Source organism: Mytilus edulis, chromosome 6 (assembly GCF_963676685.1).
Source record: "Mytilus edulis chromosome 6, xbMytEdul2.2, whole genome shotgun sequence".
In the NCBI taxonomy this organism is placed as follows: domain Eukaryota; kingdom Metazoa; phylum Mollusca; class Bivalvia; order Mytilida; family Mytilidae; genus Mytilus; species Mytilus edulis.
In genome coordinates this window covers 48,003,855-48,022,305 of record NC_092349.1, presented here as the reverse complement: position 1 = coordinate 48,022,305, position 18,451 = coordinate 48,003,855, and the positions used below count along the sequence as shown (strand labels likewise).

The 18,451-nt window shown below is 30.9% G+C and overlaps 1 protein-coding gene across 2 annotated transcripts; it reads left to right on the top strand.

Moving 5' to 3' along the window:
- The first annotated feature begins 587 nt into the window (after positions 1-587).
- LOC139527810 (serine/threonine-protein phosphatase 6 regulatory ankyrin repeat subunit B-like) lies at positions 588-15,074 on the top strand. Of its 2 annotated transcripts, none has more exons than XM_071323492.1 (4): positions 588-728; positions 7,738-7,810; positions 8,777-8,839; positions 9,883-15,074. In XM_071323492.1, the coding sequence occupies exons 2-4, from the start codon at positions 7,801-7,803 to the stop codon at positions 14,634-14,636; spliced, it is 4,827 nt and encodes a 1,608-aa protein (XP_071179593.1). In that variant the 5' UTR covers positions 588-728; positions 7,738-7,800; the 3' UTR covers positions 14,637-15,074. The 2 variants fall into 2 exon arrangements, with proteins under 2 accessions (XP_071179593.1, XP_071179594.1); XM_071323493.1 differs by having other exon boundaries at positions 592-625.
- The last annotated feature ends 3,377 nt before the right edge of the window (positions 15,075-18,451 follow it).

Here is an 18,451-nt window from a genome sequence, read left to right as displayed (position 1 = left end):
TTACTTACACATACTTCTTAAACTTATAATTATATTTGAAGAAAAGTGGGGATATTTCCCCAGTCTGAAGGTCTTTTTTCTGGGGATATTTCCCCAGTCTAAAGGTCATTTTATTCCGGGGATATTTCCCCATTTTCATTTATTTTTAAATTCATTATGATAATAGATGAGGAAAAATTTCAATGAGTTTCAATATTCTTTGTTGCTGCATGAATATAAAGTTAACATCAGGTGTAATTCTGGATAAATTTTCACTAATTTTTAGCAACTGAATCGCCTCGCTTCTTCAAATAAAGATGTTTTTTTACAATAAACGTTGACAATCTTTTTGTTTACCGAATTTGAAACCACACTAAAAAGAGAATAAAATAGATTTTCTCTTTTTCAAATAGAACGCGTTAAATGTAATTGCTCTATCAAGTATTACTTTATTTTTTATAATGTGTATCGAATACTGTAGTATGTAATTTCACGTGTTTCATCATCAAAAATAAAATAATTACAAAAAAAAAAACCTTTACGGTAACATGAATTATCTCTCAAATAAGGAAGTGGATTATTATTAGAATAGGTTTTTTTGTGGGACATTTCATTGATCTATGTACGTCACACTATCGTGAAGCAGGTCAGTAAAATTTTATTGTGTTCATATTTGTATACTTGTATACCTTTAACTTATAATATATATATCCTCTCGATGTTCATGATGTTATGTTGAAGAAATATATGTAAGTAGTATGCTTTATTAGTTTTATAGTTGTACCATTCATTTTGAAAGGTAAAGCATACATCATACATCTACATTATTTACTTAATGTTTGTTCATATTCAAAATGGTAACTTACGACGTAGAAAACACAACTTAAGTTAAAAATACTGACACACTGATACGCTGGAAAATAATCTATTTTAATTCATTTTTTACTAAATCGTTGCATGATTATGTTTTATATAGTATCAAACTAAATATAAAACTCAGTCAACGTAGTTAAAAGGTGCAAACATTGTAACAATCAAATAATATCTACCACTGGGTCGAAGCCACTGCTGGTAGACGTTTTGTCCCCAAGAGTTTTACCAGTCCATTAGTCAGCACTTCGGTGTTGACATGAATAGCATTTATATGGTCATTTTAATAAATTTCATGTTGACTAAAGTATTTTTTTTTCAAATTACTAAGGATTGTATCCCAGGAATATGTTACCTAAGCCGTAATTGGCACAACTTTTTGAAATTTTGGGTCACAATTGCTCTTCAACTTTGTACTTGTTTGGCTTTATAACTATTTTGATTTGAGCGTCACTGATGAGTCTTATGTAGACGAAATGCGCGTCTGGCTTATTAAATAATAATCCTGGTACCTTTTGATAACTATTGTATCAGTTCATTACATAAAAACAAACACCCTACAATAAAACATAAACAAAAAGAATTGCACTTTCTATTTCTGCTATACTTTACCTAAAACTTATTAAAGGGGATATGAAGATTTTTCTATGCATAATTATTAAAAGTCGTACTTTCTTTTGCATGGTAAAGTTGTCTAGGGGGATGCCTAAAGCATATTTATTTTCATTTTACTAAACCATTATGTTTAAATAATTCATTGCACAGGATCTTCAGAAAGATTAAACACGTATACCACCGGAACATGAAGAAAACTGGGTTTAGTATGTTAAAAGGACAATTTTATTAGTCCTATTAATAAACATCAAACCGAAAAGTAAATGGCAAAAACAATAAATTGTTTTAAAATATCATCGGTATTGTATTTTTTTGAGGTGATGATACCTTTCAAAAGTTGTAGTGGTCGTTTTCCAAAAGAAAACAAAATGAATCACAAAGCTGGTATGTTTGAAGGTCTTTATTTGTTCGAAAAACATCTGTATAGGTTTGGTTTGGCTCATTTTATCCGATTTTACAATATTTATCTAAACTGACAAAACAAAGATCGTTAAGCGAAATAAAATGTTTTGATAAACTGATTTAAGTTATTAAGTGATTGTTCGTAGTTTATTAGATGGTACTAGATAGTGGACAAGAAGTTTAATTACTGTTCCACTAGCATGTTAAAGCGGTGGGACCAGATCTTGTTAGCAACAGAATATTACTTGCTGTTAGAAATGAAATTTCAAAACCATTATGTTTACTTTTAATTAATTACTTTGTGATAGAGTATTTCCCGATCAATGGAAAATTGCATATGTTATTCCATTATTCAATATGGTGACAAATCACTACATTCTAACTACAGGCCTGTCTTCTTATTGTCGTGTGTGAGTAAATTATTAGAAAAAATTGTTTTCAAAAATATTTTTAACCATTTACTTAAAAATAAACTGTTGTATAAGTATCAATCTGGATTTTTTTAGGATATTCCATTACGCATCAATTAATTGAACTTTACTACAAAATTTTATTGGTGCTAAATGATAAGCTAGTAACTAGCACTACATTTGCTGATATAGGTAAAGGTTTTGATACGGTTTGAATTAAGCCTTTACTATACCAACTTGAAAAATATGGTATGAAAGGAGACTTGCTGTTTTGGTTAAAAAGCTATCTATATAGCCGATCTCAGAAAGTTGTCTTAACAGATTCACTTTCAAAATTTGGAAAATTAAACGCCGTTGTGACTCAGTCTTCAGTATCAGGACCGTTATTGTTTTTGATATATATTCAAGATATAGCTGATGGTTTTCTGGATTTGGGAGGCTTTTTGCAGATGACACTTCAATAGGCCATACTGCTCCTAATGAATCCATTTTAAGAAATTTAATCAGCAAATATCTTGTTTATTTGAATGCGTGGTCAAAATGATGGCTAGTGAAGTTTAACCCAAATAAAACAGATATTATTATATTCAGTATGAAAACTATACTAAAGTATTTTTTTTTTATTTCGATGGCACTACATTATATCCAGTTCATACGCAGCCGAGGGGTGTCAGGATTGATCAAATGAAAGACCGACAACAGGATGGTCTTTCTTTGAGCAATCCTGACACCCGGAGTGGTGTTCTACGACAAGAACTATCTTAGATTATGCATTATCTGACTTATATACAGTCAAAGAAATATTATTTCTAATAAAGATTTGCAAAATTTAGTATTCTATTTTACCGACCACATTTAAATGGGATATTCCTTTCTAATGCGTTCAGGTTTTAATACGACCTACGTCTCATTTAAAATGTTTCATAAAACTCACTAATTAATCTAGATGTAAACCTTTTAAAAATTATTATCCATACACAATAAAAATATTACTGTAACTGCATGAAAAAAGACACAAATTAATTGTTACAATCCGATAACGGCGCATGACACATTGTTAGTAATTTATTGTACCAACATAGTTTATGTAAAAAGGGGGGAGGGGTCAGTTTTTTTTCAATTTGTTATGACATTTCTATCGCGGAAAAGTGGATATTTAATCAACAATTTTAATCGAATAGAATGAAATATTCAGAAAGATTGTCCTTTAAATAGCAATATATTTTTTAATAGATAATCAGGATATAATTATATACCCTCCCCACGCGACCCTTTTGTAAGTTACGTGAATGTTATACAATAGTTTATCATTTGATAAGGTAAAAGGTATACATAGATTTAAAAATAAATAAGAACTGACAGGAAAACGAATATAAATACATGTTGGTCACAATATGATTTTCTATTCAGTGTGTATCGTCCTGAACATGTATGACATATTTGCAACTGGACATTAAGCAATCAACCAAAAGTCAATCAACATATTCAGTGTGACTCAATAAGATTTTTAAAATCTTACACACGAATATGTTAAATCTGGCTTTATTTTATGAAAGTTTACATTAAAATTCATCTCACATATATGATAATGTTTCTGTATTGAAGCGATAAATTAACAAAACTTCACGCTATTTGTTTTTTAAAATTAAAATACGGACAATGACGATTTCTCTTACACCTATCATCGATTGAACTTTCAAAAATAAATTTCCAAATCGGCAATAAAATAACTGTCAAGATTTCAAAATTTTATTCATAACCTCAGACACATACTTGTGTACAATTTTATAGTAAATTGTAGATTGCATTTTTATAAAAGGAAAATAATGACCTCACTCAGGTAATTATTGTATGCCTTGGAGCATGTTTCATTGAAACATGATATCGTCCGGGTTGATTCTGAGAAAGAAAGAACTATGGTTCTGAAAGAAAATAACTCCATATAGGTATATAAAAACGGACAAGTTCACGCATATCTATCTAGTTAACAAAGGTTATACATTTTATAAGAGTTTTGATCATAAAAATGTATCCTTAATAATAATACTAATTCTTTAAGGTAGCTAGGGAGTCTTCTTCCATCTTGTGGATTTTATAAAAGCAGATAACGTCTTTTTTATCTTAAAAAAAAAGAAAGGTTTTCAGTCGTATTATCAATCTATATTACAATTGACTCCAAACAAAATTAGTCAGTAAATAAAGTCAATGTAAGTCCGACCTCTCAATTTTTGGACATCAAAATTTGATACGATCGTTTAAAGGTCAATTTTGTCTACCTCACAAAATCGAGTAAGACACTGCAATAAACTATTATTGTGATAAATCGGAAGATTTTTGTTTGGTATGAACCTAGGAATACTTTGGAATAAACTCGTGTGTTTAGAGCTTCTATGAAGACTTTTAAGTGTATGACTTAAATGTTACTGTTAAATTGTTTTACTACTGGTTAAGCCTTGAAACTAGGACATACGGAGTCCTACTCTCCACAAGGGAGGCTCATTTTGTTCTTTTATCCGGTTAATTACTTTTGTAATTTTGATTTTATCTAAAAAATTAAGATTTTAAATGGATTAAGGTATCAGTGCATTTTTTTTTCTAGATATTATATTTCAAAATTAAATATTGAAATTGAAAACTAAAAGGGATGTTCTCTTTCACAATAGGATATGTTGTGAATTAACCTTTTTTATCATGTAGCAAGAAAACGAGTCCTGTGACCTCATAATTTCTTTTTCTTATCTGAAAGCCTATTTCTAGAGCTATCTTCTCTTATTTTTAACTTAAAATTCTATGATGTAGTTTTCTTTTTGTCCACCAAATTTTGGTCTTTCATGCATTATCCATGTTATCTATACAAAATCAATTTTGCTCAATCCGTAGCGTGAAAACAAGCAAGGTGACCCATTTTTTTTATTATATTTTTGAAAAAAGCATGAAAACTACATTTTGATAAATGATCAAAAACCTTTATGCATTTAAATTGAGACCTATTCGCCCTTAATTAAAACTTTTTGAATTCGAAATTGGTCTGGTCTTTAAATTGTTGTTATTGTTTGGTTGTAAAATAGAGAGGAGGTGCAATACTTATATGAGGTGAACAGATTTTTGTGTCGTGTGAGTATGACGTATTTAACGTACTTTCCTTTTCAATTTTTATAATACAAAAATATTAAAATATAATGAAAATGTACTCATAGAAACACACATATCGATATAACATTATAAGTAGTGTGCTGCGTCTTGGTATAATAACTGTATTTAAAATATATACTGTATAATAATTTTATAACAAAAAACATATGATAAGAATACTTCCTCTGACATGTCTGAGAACCAAGACTTGACCGAATAATGCCTTGTTTTTGTCCATTTTTAACTCGATGCTTCAGCTTTTTTTTAAATAATGGAAGGTAGATATTCATTTGGTTAGATCCGTAATAAAACTTGTTGCTCCTACGTTATATTTTAAACATACATGTTTTTTGATAAATAAATACAGAATAGTGTTATATATGTTTGATTGAACGGTATATTTGTATGAGTTTATCCAATTATATGTTCATTATGTGAGCATTAAGGGTGTCAAACATTTAACCTGTTAATGAAGGACTGATATATTGAGAAATTGACAAGTACAAAACAAATCAAAATAGGAAGATAAATTTCGGAAGAATCAAAATATTCCTTGATATATCTGATATTTGTTTTTTTAAATATTTCGATCCGAAGCTTTTTATATTTTGATGTGTTAAGATTTGTTTTGTTGTAAGATGAAAATGACATGTACATGCACCCTAAAATTTCCTCACCCATATTTTGCCAAACTTTTAGGAATTGGGGCACCTCAATGCGACACGCGCTACTGACGAACTGTATTTTAATCCTTATCATGCTTATAGCTATGATGAATTTATTTACGTGTCTATTGTCGAATGTTTATTATATTTAATTTTACATGTTTTAGAGTACTAGATATGTCATCTGCTAAATTAAATGAAATATCAACATTAATTTGTTATGTCAATGATCAATTCAAACTTTATCTCTGCACGTTGTACATGTTATTGCACTAATGATTCTAATACTATCAAAAGTATACTTTTAAAGGACACAAAACTCTGAAAGATGTTTTTTAATGCTAGTGTTTATAAATCCGGCCTATAAAAGGATAAATTCGTTTTAAATAAATAATTGCATGGCAATAGTGTAGTATGTCTAGTATCAGATAAGAGTTTAATATGGATTTACTTATACCTTTACAATCATAAAATGATATCCAATGGTGGTTAAAGATTAACATTGCAACAGAGTTAATTTAAACGATACAGTGAATTCATTTCTAAAAAGAAATCGGAACTAAAGGGGGATTTCCCTTTCGCAGAAGTATGTAGTAATAAAATCATTTAAAGGTATAATTATATATGTCAAACTTTGTCTATGAAAAGGGTATCATTTTACGTTGTTCAGAGAGGAACATGAAGGAGAACAGACAGTGACTATTTTATTTTGTATGAATAATAATCTCATTTTAATATATACGAATGTAAATTTTTATTATACATTAGATAGCAACCATAGGAAGAATCTCATTGCTGGTGAACATTTGTTCCAAGAGTACCATACATTGTAAGTTCATTAGGTAGCACTCTCTTCCTGACATAAGGTACTAGTGTTATCGTACTAAACTCATTGCTATATAATATATTAAAGACTATCATGTTGTTTCGATTTAAAGGGAAAAAAAGACTAACTAAGCCGTAATTGGCGCAACATTTCGTCATGTTGAATAAAGATTTGCTTTTTTTTTCTAATTCGAGTGCCACGTTTGTGTCTTTGGTGGACCAAACACACGTCTGGCTTACAAAACTATCATCATGATAATTTTTTTATGATTAGTAACGCCAGGGTCGAAACTACTGCTGTTTTGTTTTGAATGTCATGCGATTCCATTTACATTAAATCAAAACATTGCACTTTGCTGATGACTTTAAAAATCTTGGTTAACATCTTGATCTGAATTTGCTACTAACAAGTATATACAATAATAATATTTAAAAGTAAACAGAATACAATTAACACATACTGCAATTCAAAGAACTAACAGTTTTCTAAGGTATCAATATTATAGTGTGATACACCAGACGCGTCCAATGATAAAAACACTACAAGAACATTAACATCATATTTTTGGTTTATCCAAAGGGATCAATCTGTCAATATACCGAAAGCTTATGAGTTGATATCGTTATACCGAAATCAACAAAATGTTACCGTGGATTAATTCTTAACAATAACATGTTATTCCAAACGTATATGCGAAACAGGTTATTTGAAGAAACACATGCAATGTAAGACATGCCAAATACACATACAACAGAATGAAATAATACATATTATAAATAGAATTATTAAAGATATTCTAAACAACACAGACTGAATAAAGAGTTCATTTTTTATTTAGTTAAACACTGATCACAAGAAGATGAATTGATTCATCGCACTCTGCAATTTAATTTTGATAACAATGGCGGAAGGTAAGTTTTTTTTTGTCTGGAATATATATTTAGTTTATACGACGCTAAGATGAACAGTTATATAGTGTTGCAAACGAGCTTATTTTTTATACCGTTTGTTAGCTATGAAATAGCCTAATAAGATTTGTTTTTAATTTTCATTATCCCATCCTTCACCTCACCTTACCTTAATTAATTAAAAAACGGACACAATATTTATTTTACATTCAAGTAAGCATTTACTCAGTTCAAATAAAATTTAAGAATTTGTTTGAGAAGTTTTGATTCAACAGATACTGGACAAGTTCCGACAACTGTGATAACAAGCTCGAGACAACTTTATTGGAGCATTACTTCAAGCGCACCCTTTTTAATCAAATCAAAATGAATAATTTGATCTGTTTTTTTATGTAGACTGAACTTAAAAGGGCCACAGTTGAAAAATATGTAGAAAACTCCTGAAAATATCTTTTTTTTGTTTGTTAAAGTCTGTTATCGTACGTTCATTATAATCAAATGCGTTTTAATGGCGACCATTAATTAAAACCTGCTTTGTAATAAAAAGTTGTATGCTCATTTTATTTTACCAAACTTTTCGTCCTTCACTGAAAAGTCTTGTGTTTTTTGTTTTGGTTTTGTCTCTTAACTTACAATTATTGCATGATTTCAGTTTTGTTAACATTTTTACATAATTATTACTTGAACACATAAACAGATTGTCACACCGACCTTTTTTTCATTTTGAAGTTAAGAACCGGTTATGCTTATTTAAATTATTAATTTTTAAATGAGTTGTTACTGTTATGTATGCAAAAACGCACATACACAATAGCACTACTACATTCTCACTTCATCCTGAAATTAACTTTGAAATTTTTACACACGTTTAAACAACAGAAAACACGTTTGTTTATATTTTTATAGTTACACATGTTGGAATTGTTTATCAAAATCTGGCAAACTTAATCTATTTTCTTTTTATTTCAGTGAAAATTGGTGATGTTGAATATCTACAGATAAATACATATGAGAGAGAAGCTAAAGCAAAATGTAATTTTAATAACTTTTTAATTTTGCAGAAATATGATTCTATTTGTAAATTACCCTTGAGCGGGATTAAATTTTATGATGATAATTTTAGTTAAGCAACTAACCTTTTAGTAGAGTCTATCCAAACATTCAAAGTAATACAGATGTATTAAAGGATGCTTGCTGCACTTGGTTTTGACTTTTGTCAAATATTCGAAATCAAATGTTTTTTTATCCATTATCCGGCTTAATACCTAGTACATGTACTTATTTTTTTTTCTCACTTTCTTATAAAAGGCCATTTTTGATTTGTATGAAATCCTGGTTTTTTCCATTGTTTTTGATCTCGCCATCTTTTCAACAACTAATATTGGAAAAAAAACAATGACTCGGAACTGCATTTTTGTCTGTTTAATTTCTTTCAATATTCTGTGATTGTTTGACTAGTACTAACTATGTATACGAGTCTTGAAAATTAATATTTAAAAACAGAAATAGCTTGCATCTTTATTTTTTATGCAATTTGATCGGTTTAAAATCCTTGATAAAATATTCACAAACGTACATGTATTTACGACTTAAAAGATAAATTTGTTTGACATGCATTCACAGGATTATATCTTTAGATGCTAGGTTTGGTGTCTGATCGGTAATTTTATCAATTAAGTCCTATTCTGAATGTTATTATACTGACTGATGGTGAATCTACATGGTGGGTGATGCATGTGTTTCACTTGGATTTTTGTGTGTTACCGTGATGCGTATTCTTAATTTTGGTGATCAGTTACAGCTAAAAAACACATACAAAGGGGAATTCATAGGTTTATACATAAGCTAAAATTTCTGTGTGAAAAAGGAAATCGTGCATATTTTGAGAAAAATCAAAAGAACAATTGTTTAACTTATAATTTGTTTCTGAAGAGCTTGAACATGTTGCTTGAATCTTCAACGTGTAAATACATTTGAAAAATGTTTACTCTAGATATTTTTTCCTAAAGATCAAATAGACTACTGCTCTAAATATTTAATAGTATTGTTTTTATTATTGTGTTGTATTTTCATAGGTTTAGAAGATAAACTTATAGCAAGAACAAAAGATGACGACAAGATCTTCATCAAAACCAAAAGTTATGAAAAATCTTTGGATATTTTAGAAACAAATAACCTTGTTATTATCATTGGTTCAAGTGGAGAGGGGAAATCTTTTATTGCAAGACAACTTGTACGAGAGAAAATAAAGGATGGATTAGAATACAGGGAAATCAACCGTACAGCCGATTGGGATCAAATATCCTACTACAAAAATCATATTGTGTTGATGGAGAACGCTTTTCAGAAAAAGTCATGCTGCAGGAAGCCTAGTGCTGACTCCTATACTTTGATTGCTACAATTCAGGAACATATTGACCATTTTAAAACTTCAGAATACGTACTGTATGTGGTCATTACAACTCGTCCAGATATTTTCAGTGAACTTAAAAGGCTATTCGAAAATAGACCGTTTTTTTATGACTTTCTAACCGTAGACTTAAATTCCGTTGGATTCACATTTGCGGAAAAGGTTGAAATGTTTCGAACACATGAACAGAAATGTAATGGTTTAAAATTTGATGACAATTCTGTAAATGCTATTTGTAAATGCGACACACCAAGTTTTCCAAATTGCATCGACATGTTTTTCACAAATGCTATGGCTTACAAACGGGGGCTTCAATTCTTTAAAAATCCTACACAGTTTTTAAATACAGAGATTAAACAAATTTTTCGGGAAGATAGAGCATTATATACGCTAATGGTTTTGTTGGCAATGAATGATGATAGACTGATCAAATGCAATTTACTGGAAACTATCAAGGCAACACACAAGGATATTTTGAAAGTTCTACTAGACACTAGTAATGCAGATTGTCCAAAACAAATAAAAGCGATGCTGATAAAAGTCTTGGAAAAATCACAGTCTTTCTTGCAGCAGCAGAATGAATTGGTTATTTTCAGATATAAATGCATATCCAATGCCGTGTGTGCTTCCTTTGGAGAAATGATGCCAGAGGAGGCACTGATGTATTTGCCGGTTGAGTTTATTTTTCAAAACGTATTTGTTGATGGAAGCAATCATTCGAAAGACGAAGAAGGTATTGTGGTACCAAGAAGCTGTCATACATATCTAGCTAAACGGTTGGTTGACGAGCTCGAACGTGGATGCATTGAACAGGTTTGCAGACATAGCGCATTTACGTCCCCATGTTTTACGTGTTGTTTTTTTACTGAAGTAAAAGAAAAAGACAAACATCAAATAAGAGTCATACTCCAAATAACAGAAAGAAGTCAGAAGAATCGAGCATTATGGAATGGATCTCTTTTGTATTGGAGTGCAGCCGTAGGGGAAGAGAATTTATTGCTACGTTTACTTATGGAAGATATGTATAAAGATTTGGAAGACACATTTTTCGTTCGGACTCAAGCATCGGCAGCACTGCAATGTGCAAGTCAGCGCAGATTCCAAAAGACTGTAATTTCAAAATTAATCGAATTACACGCAGACGTAAATACATCGTTACATTTGTCAAAGCGAGAACAGACATATAACTGTGATCATTGCAATCTGCAGGATCAAAATGGAATAACCCCATTGCAGTCATCCATATTCGGTTCCAAAGATATCAATCTTGCAAATGTGGAGTTAATTTTGAAGTCTGGTGTTCAATTTAAAAGGAATGAAGTCTCTTACCGGCCTTTGATAATGGCTGTAAAGAAAAGACATGTTCAACTGATCGAATTATTACTAAAATATGACATTGACATCAATGCATTCGACAATGATTTACATTCAGCTTTATATTACTGCGTAGAGCAGGATAATGTCGAAACACTTAATCTTATTATGAGGAAATCAAACATTCAGTACAATGCCAAAGAAAATTTACTTATTGTGTGTAGCAGTAGGAAGATGGCAACGTACCTTATAGACCACAATATTGATACAAATATTAAGTTTAAAGATGAAAATGACAGGAGCATCTTGCATCATGTTCGAAGCAAAGAACTAGTTTCTTTTTATATAGAACGAGGATGTACTGTCCATTATATTGATAAATTTGGACAGACACCTATTTTTTGCGCTCGCTCCAGTGATATCCTGGAAAGTTTTTTGGACTTCAATCCTAATTTGCATCACACCGACAAAAAGGGAAGAAATATTCTACACTATTTTACTAACACCGCACTCGTCTCACTTATATTTCTAAAAATGACAGAAGAAAACAAGAGGCATTTGCTAAATTCTCCAGATGTCCATGGAAGGACGCCAATTTTCTATGCTGCAACTGTAGAAATGTTAGATTTGCTTTTATCTCATGGCGCAGTAGTAACTCATAAAGCCAAAGAATATTCAACAAGAAATTCCGTAAGTGAAACGTATGACTCGGGGGTGGGTGAAATAATATATTCTAGGGGCATGGACGATGATAATTCCGACACAACAAAAGTACTTTATCTGCAAAACTGGGTTACACATTCAACACGAAAAGAAACAACATCATCCGTAGACGTATCATGCTCGCACGATGTCCAATATGAAATGGCTACATTAAGCAGTTCTGGTGACTGTTCTAATGCTTGCGATTCCGAAACTCAATCCGATAACCTTGAACTACAATTATCAGATTGTGAAATAAATTATGATCATTGTAAAAGTAAATATAACGTTCTCATGTGGGCTGTTTTGCAAGGGAAATTGAATAATGGCACGCTCTCTGTCCTCCTCAAATATGGCATTGATGTTTCAGAAAGAGATGAGAAAGGACATACTATTCTCCATTATCTTTTATCTCCATTTGAAAGAATCCGCAACATACCGAGCATAATAGCAGAAATAGTGAAATACAATGATGAAAATCAAAAGAAGACAAACGCATTTACTACAAAAGACTTCTTAAATATGCAAGATTGTCATGGAAATACTGCGTTACATTTTGCAGGTGCTTGTCGAGCTTTTAATAAGCTAAAAAGACAGGAGTCCGAGGAAGTTCTGAATTTACTTTTAGATAACGGGGCTAATCGAAATAACTCCAACAAATGTCAGGAAACTGCCTTACATTATCATCTTAAATGCAGATGCAGAACACATGAAGCAGTTCATATACTGTCAGATGGCACTAACGTGAATGGATTTTGTATTCAAAAGTGGCAACCTATGCATTTCGTTTTATCCATTCAGGATTTCGGTGTTGATTTCATCGACACATCAAAAGAGATAATATCACAACTAATTGAGGCTGGTGCATGCATTGACAGTCTTTCTTTGCCTGAAGGTTTCTTCCCTTCCAACTGCAATCCTATTTTACTTGACTATATATTGAATAAAATGAACTTATCGGAAACTGTAGTACATCAGATGGTTGAGAGTTGCAAAAACAACCGAAACTGTGTCTTTTCGTGGACAAACCTTGCAATTATAGATTCTAATAGAAATATAGCAAACTGTCGAGAACTATTTGAGAATGGGAGTGAAAGCAAGGATTTCTCATCCAAGCATAGCGTGTTTAAACGATGTTCACAGGTGTTACAAAATGAATACCTGTTGCATTGCGTCCTTTCATTTCTTTTCAAAGATTCTAAGGACGATATCAATTTACAAGACGAGGAAGGTAATACAATACTAATGACTGCTGCTAGGGGAAGTCTTGGCATAAGACTTGATATGTTTGAATGCGTTAAATTCCTTCTTAACCAAGGAGCAAATCCAAACATGAAAAACAATGCAGAACAATCTGTTATAAGCCAGTGCATTTTATCGAATGGAAATGAGAAATATGTACATAGATGCTTATGTGAAATGATGAACCACGGTGCTAAAATCGCTGACGCAACTCACTACAAAGATGCTGCCAAATCCAGTAAACTTCGAGCTTCTATTTTGAAATTAATACCAGATCAAGTATATTCCAATATGAAATACACCATGGGGAACTCATTTCATTATCTTGTAAGGTCATATAGTCAATTGTATTCTGCGATTCCGTCGATTGCATCCATTTCAGAATACGTTAATAAAGGAATTGACATAAATGGAAAGAATGATCAAGGTGAGACACCTCTTCATCTTGCCCTAAGAATGAATACTCCGAAACAGGTCGTAACTGAATTACTTAGAAACGGAGCTAAGATAAACATAGAAAACGATAAGGGTGAAACAGTTTTTCATTATTTGTTTATCTATACGACTGTTTCACAATGGGACTTGTTCGAAGAATTTGTAAACTACAACAAAGAATGTTTGTACAATAAGAAGGCTCTGCACCTCTTAGTGTCAAAAATGACACCAGATGTTTTGAAGATATTATATGTCTTTCTTAATGACTCCAATGTCAATATAAATACAAAAGATACTGACTGTAATAGCGTTTTACACAATGCATGCTCAGGAAATACAAACGACGACAGTTGGTGCATATCGATGCGTCCACATGTTGTTCGTCTTTTGGTAGCCAAAGGCGTACTTCTGAACGAGGTCGACGCTTCCGGATGCACGTCACTACACAGGGTCATTATGCAGTATAACAAACTAAGTATAAACAATCCACAACGTTCTGATGTCCGCCATCTTCACAATTTGATTTCAATAATTTCGATATTTTTGTCAAATGGTGCCGACTTTTCAGTGAAAGACAAAGAAGGAAAAACCGCCCATGATTATTTAGAGGAGTTCAAGTTATCAGATGTCCAAGCAATGATTGATCGAAGAATGACTCCAGAGGAGGTCAATGAAAAAACAGTTTCTTCTATCATATATAACATGTATAAGGGGTGTCATATGTAAGCAGTCGTTAAAGACTTTTAATAATAATATCAGTAGCATTTAAAAAAAAAAAAACATGTTATAAGTTTCATGCATCTGTAGCGCTTTTTATGGATTTCTCTTCATCAGGAATGCCAAACCCCGAATGTTTCAAAGCAAATGATGTATAGGGACATAAGTTTACAGTCTTATACTGATATTCACACACCTTTGTTATCGAGTATACAAACTTGTATTTACAGTCCGATAATAAAAGATAAGATGCAGTTTATCCGTTCTAATGATTATCTAATTCACCAATCACTAACTTGGATTTCGGCTTAACATGATTTAAATGTTAACACGCATTTATAATTAATTAACAATCTTTAAGCTATAATGTTCTTAATTCACAATGTAATGACTTTCGATGCAATATCCATGTCAATAGTAAAAATGTAGTAGCTGATGTTGTAATTGTATTTTTATTTAATTTATTTCAAAAGAGATTTTGTTCTTGGTATCTAGATTCATAATTATTGGTTTTATATGTTTCATGTCTTCATTTTATATAATAACACACTGATTTGCTAGTATGCAATTTCAATGTCAATTTAACAACTTATAATAATAGTTATAGTTTTAATAGTTATAGTTTTATTATGTTTAAATTTATATTAAAAAGTTTGTTTAACTGGTATCTAGACACAGTAGATACGTTTATCATTGGCTTAATTTTTTTTCTCGTCTTCATTGTATGCTGTTCATTAAATAACTTTCAGCAAAATTGGTTTAAAAAATACGAAAACTGTTTTTTTTTTGTTAAGAATTACCAGTTATGATTTTGTCTTTCTGAATTTTTTAAGTGACCATCTGCAGATTATTATTTTGACATTGACTAAACATTGTTATATTATCAAATCAACCCCAGCTAAACTCATGTAAGGAAATAGTCAAAGTATAAATGTATCAATACATACCCTTGGCATTCTTTGATTGCATTGTAGATATTTATTTAAATTTATTTTTACCATTGGTCTCGTAAGAAATGGCTGTATCCATGATTTTAATAATAAGCTTGAGAACGCAACATAAATAGTTTTTTATATTTATATTATTGTATTCATTTATGATTTATGTAATTATTTGTTCAAGATTAGCGTCTTATGAGCATGATGAACTTGAAAATTTAGTCGTAAGTTTATTATTTTGTAGACACTGCATGGGAATCATTAACATTGCATTTATTTTGCTGCTTGTGTTAGGTAATCACATTAAATTGTGAATAATATATAGTTTTTTTTACTGCAACGAGTGTTTCACGATATTCTTCCACTCGGGAATTTTCATATCTAAAGCGCGAGGATTGCCAAGTTTTTTTTTTTATAAATATTTAAATTTAACTGTGGTGAGTAGAGAAATATCGTAATACACAATTTACCGTGGTGGAATCTGTTTCTTCAATGATCTTTATCCTTTCTTTTTAATAATTTGCAGATAGTTGTGTACTTTATACATGGCGTTTTCATTCGAAATCAACAAAAAGTTAACGTCATAATTAAATTTTGACAAATAATTTGCCATGAAGAAATATTTCATTAGTGAGAAATGTACTTGTTCATGTATGTGGATGTTTAGGTCAGATATGTCTAAAACTTTGATTAATGGGTCCAAATTATTGTCATGTAAAACATTTATAATTGATTGCACAAGATGTTCATCAATGTTTTCAATATAACATGATAATAAATATCTTTCATACACGTATGAGGTTAAGATGGAAATAAAACTAGGATTAAACAGGTCTAATCTACTATTTCCTAAGGTAAATGCCTATTCAAACGCAGGAATATGAAACTTTTGTTCATTAGTTCGAGCGTTTAATTTCGTCAGGTTTGGTGTACTTCCCGATGAATTCATCTACATGTATCTTTGAGTTAAGTTTAATGTTTAAATACTTCATTGAAATGTAGTATAAAACATTACAGTTTAAACATACTACATGTATTAATGTGTAATGAATTTGAAAACAAGTTATTGCAACTTATATTAATCCCTTTCCACTTTACTGGTGCAAGTGCTACCTTGTAGCGGAATTCGCTTGCTCTTTTTGGAAATCTACCAGGATGTCTTTTACTTGGAAGATAATGTCAAGGTTTTACAAGGAACTTTTTTTTTACTTTAAGAAATGGGCACTGAAAAAGCATACCTCTCATTATAATTTATATCGATTTTTATATATTTATAATGTAGTTAAGTTTGTTAAATTCCTGTTTAAAATCTTTAGCATAAAGATATGAACCTGTATTTTTTGTTGTTGTCTTTTATTAATTTAGAATGGAAATTGGTAGTCATAGAGACAACTAACCACCAAAGACCAAAAATAGCTGCAGGCAGCAAATGGGTCTTAAACACAGCGAGAAAACTAAAGGCAAGCTTTAACAAGCCCCGACCTTTACAACAAAAATGTGTACTAGTTAAGTTAAAGTGGATGTTATAGTTAACTCTCAAATATATAAATGAACTAAAACGAAAAATTGAACATACAAGACTAACAAAGGACATATGTTCTTGACTTGGGACAAGAGCAAACATGCGGTGTGCTTAAGAATGTTTTGTGAGATATAGTCTGTTTACTTTAAAAAGAAATTAAATGGTCATCGCTATAGTAGTTATCAAAGGTATCAGGCTTATAATTTGATACGCAAGACGCGCGTTTCGTCTATATAAGACTCATCAGTGATGCTTAGATAAAAAAAGTTTAAAAATCAAACAAGTATAAAGTTGAAGAGCATTGAGGACCCTCAATTCCATGAAGTTGTGCCCTATACAAATAAGGTAATCTATAGGACACACCAACTTTAAATTTTGTATTGTAAACTTCTACATTTTAATACATGACTGGTTTGCCAAGTATGTGAATTTGACAGCACTATACATTTGCTATAGATAAATTGAGATATATTTTAGATAATACGCAATAACGTTTAATTGAAGTAGTACGAAATAGACATTACTTACTCTTCAATTAGATAATGTGTTGGTTTTAACGTTTTAAACAGATTACGTAGTAAGGTTCGCTTGACAAAACTCTGAGGAATTATAGGTCCTGCATGCTCTTGAACTTCGTACTTTAATTGGCTTTTTTTAACATTTAATCCAAGCTTTATAATTTGTAAAATAAGATAATGATACTTTCAAAAGGGGGAATGTTACTAGTAGGCATAAAATATCGCTAATGTATAATTTGATGCTGAAAATTTAATTACAGTTTTATAAAAATATTTAAAACATTGGTAATGAAGTAACTGTCTAGTTTTATAAATATATTCAAAACATTGGTAATGAAAGCTTCTTCCGCTTTGTGAACAAACTCAAGCTCGTAATCCAATGAATAATGTTTGCACATGCGTATATTGACTAATGCAGAAATATGACTATTGTCAAGTTGGCATTAATATATTTCATTAACTTAACACTTTTTCAAACTCTTAAAAATTGAAAACAACACGTTAATAATTTCTTGTCTACGAAGCGCTTTTCAGGATTCACCTTCATCAGGAACGCTCAAAGCTAAACATTTGAAATCCGAAGATGTATAAGTACCGAAAATGTTGAAGAGCCATATGTCAAAAATACCTAAAATAAATAGCCAAATCCATCTAAAGTCAACTTTGCCTGAGGGAGTTGAAACCTTTGTTTCTTAATAATTTCAAAATTTATAAACGGACAATTTTAGTAAAGTTTGTTAAATCATGTCAGCAAATTAGTACTGACTACTGAGCTGATGATACCCTCGGGGACCGATAATGATTCACATGTTGTTACTTATACATATACAATGACAACAATGTGTT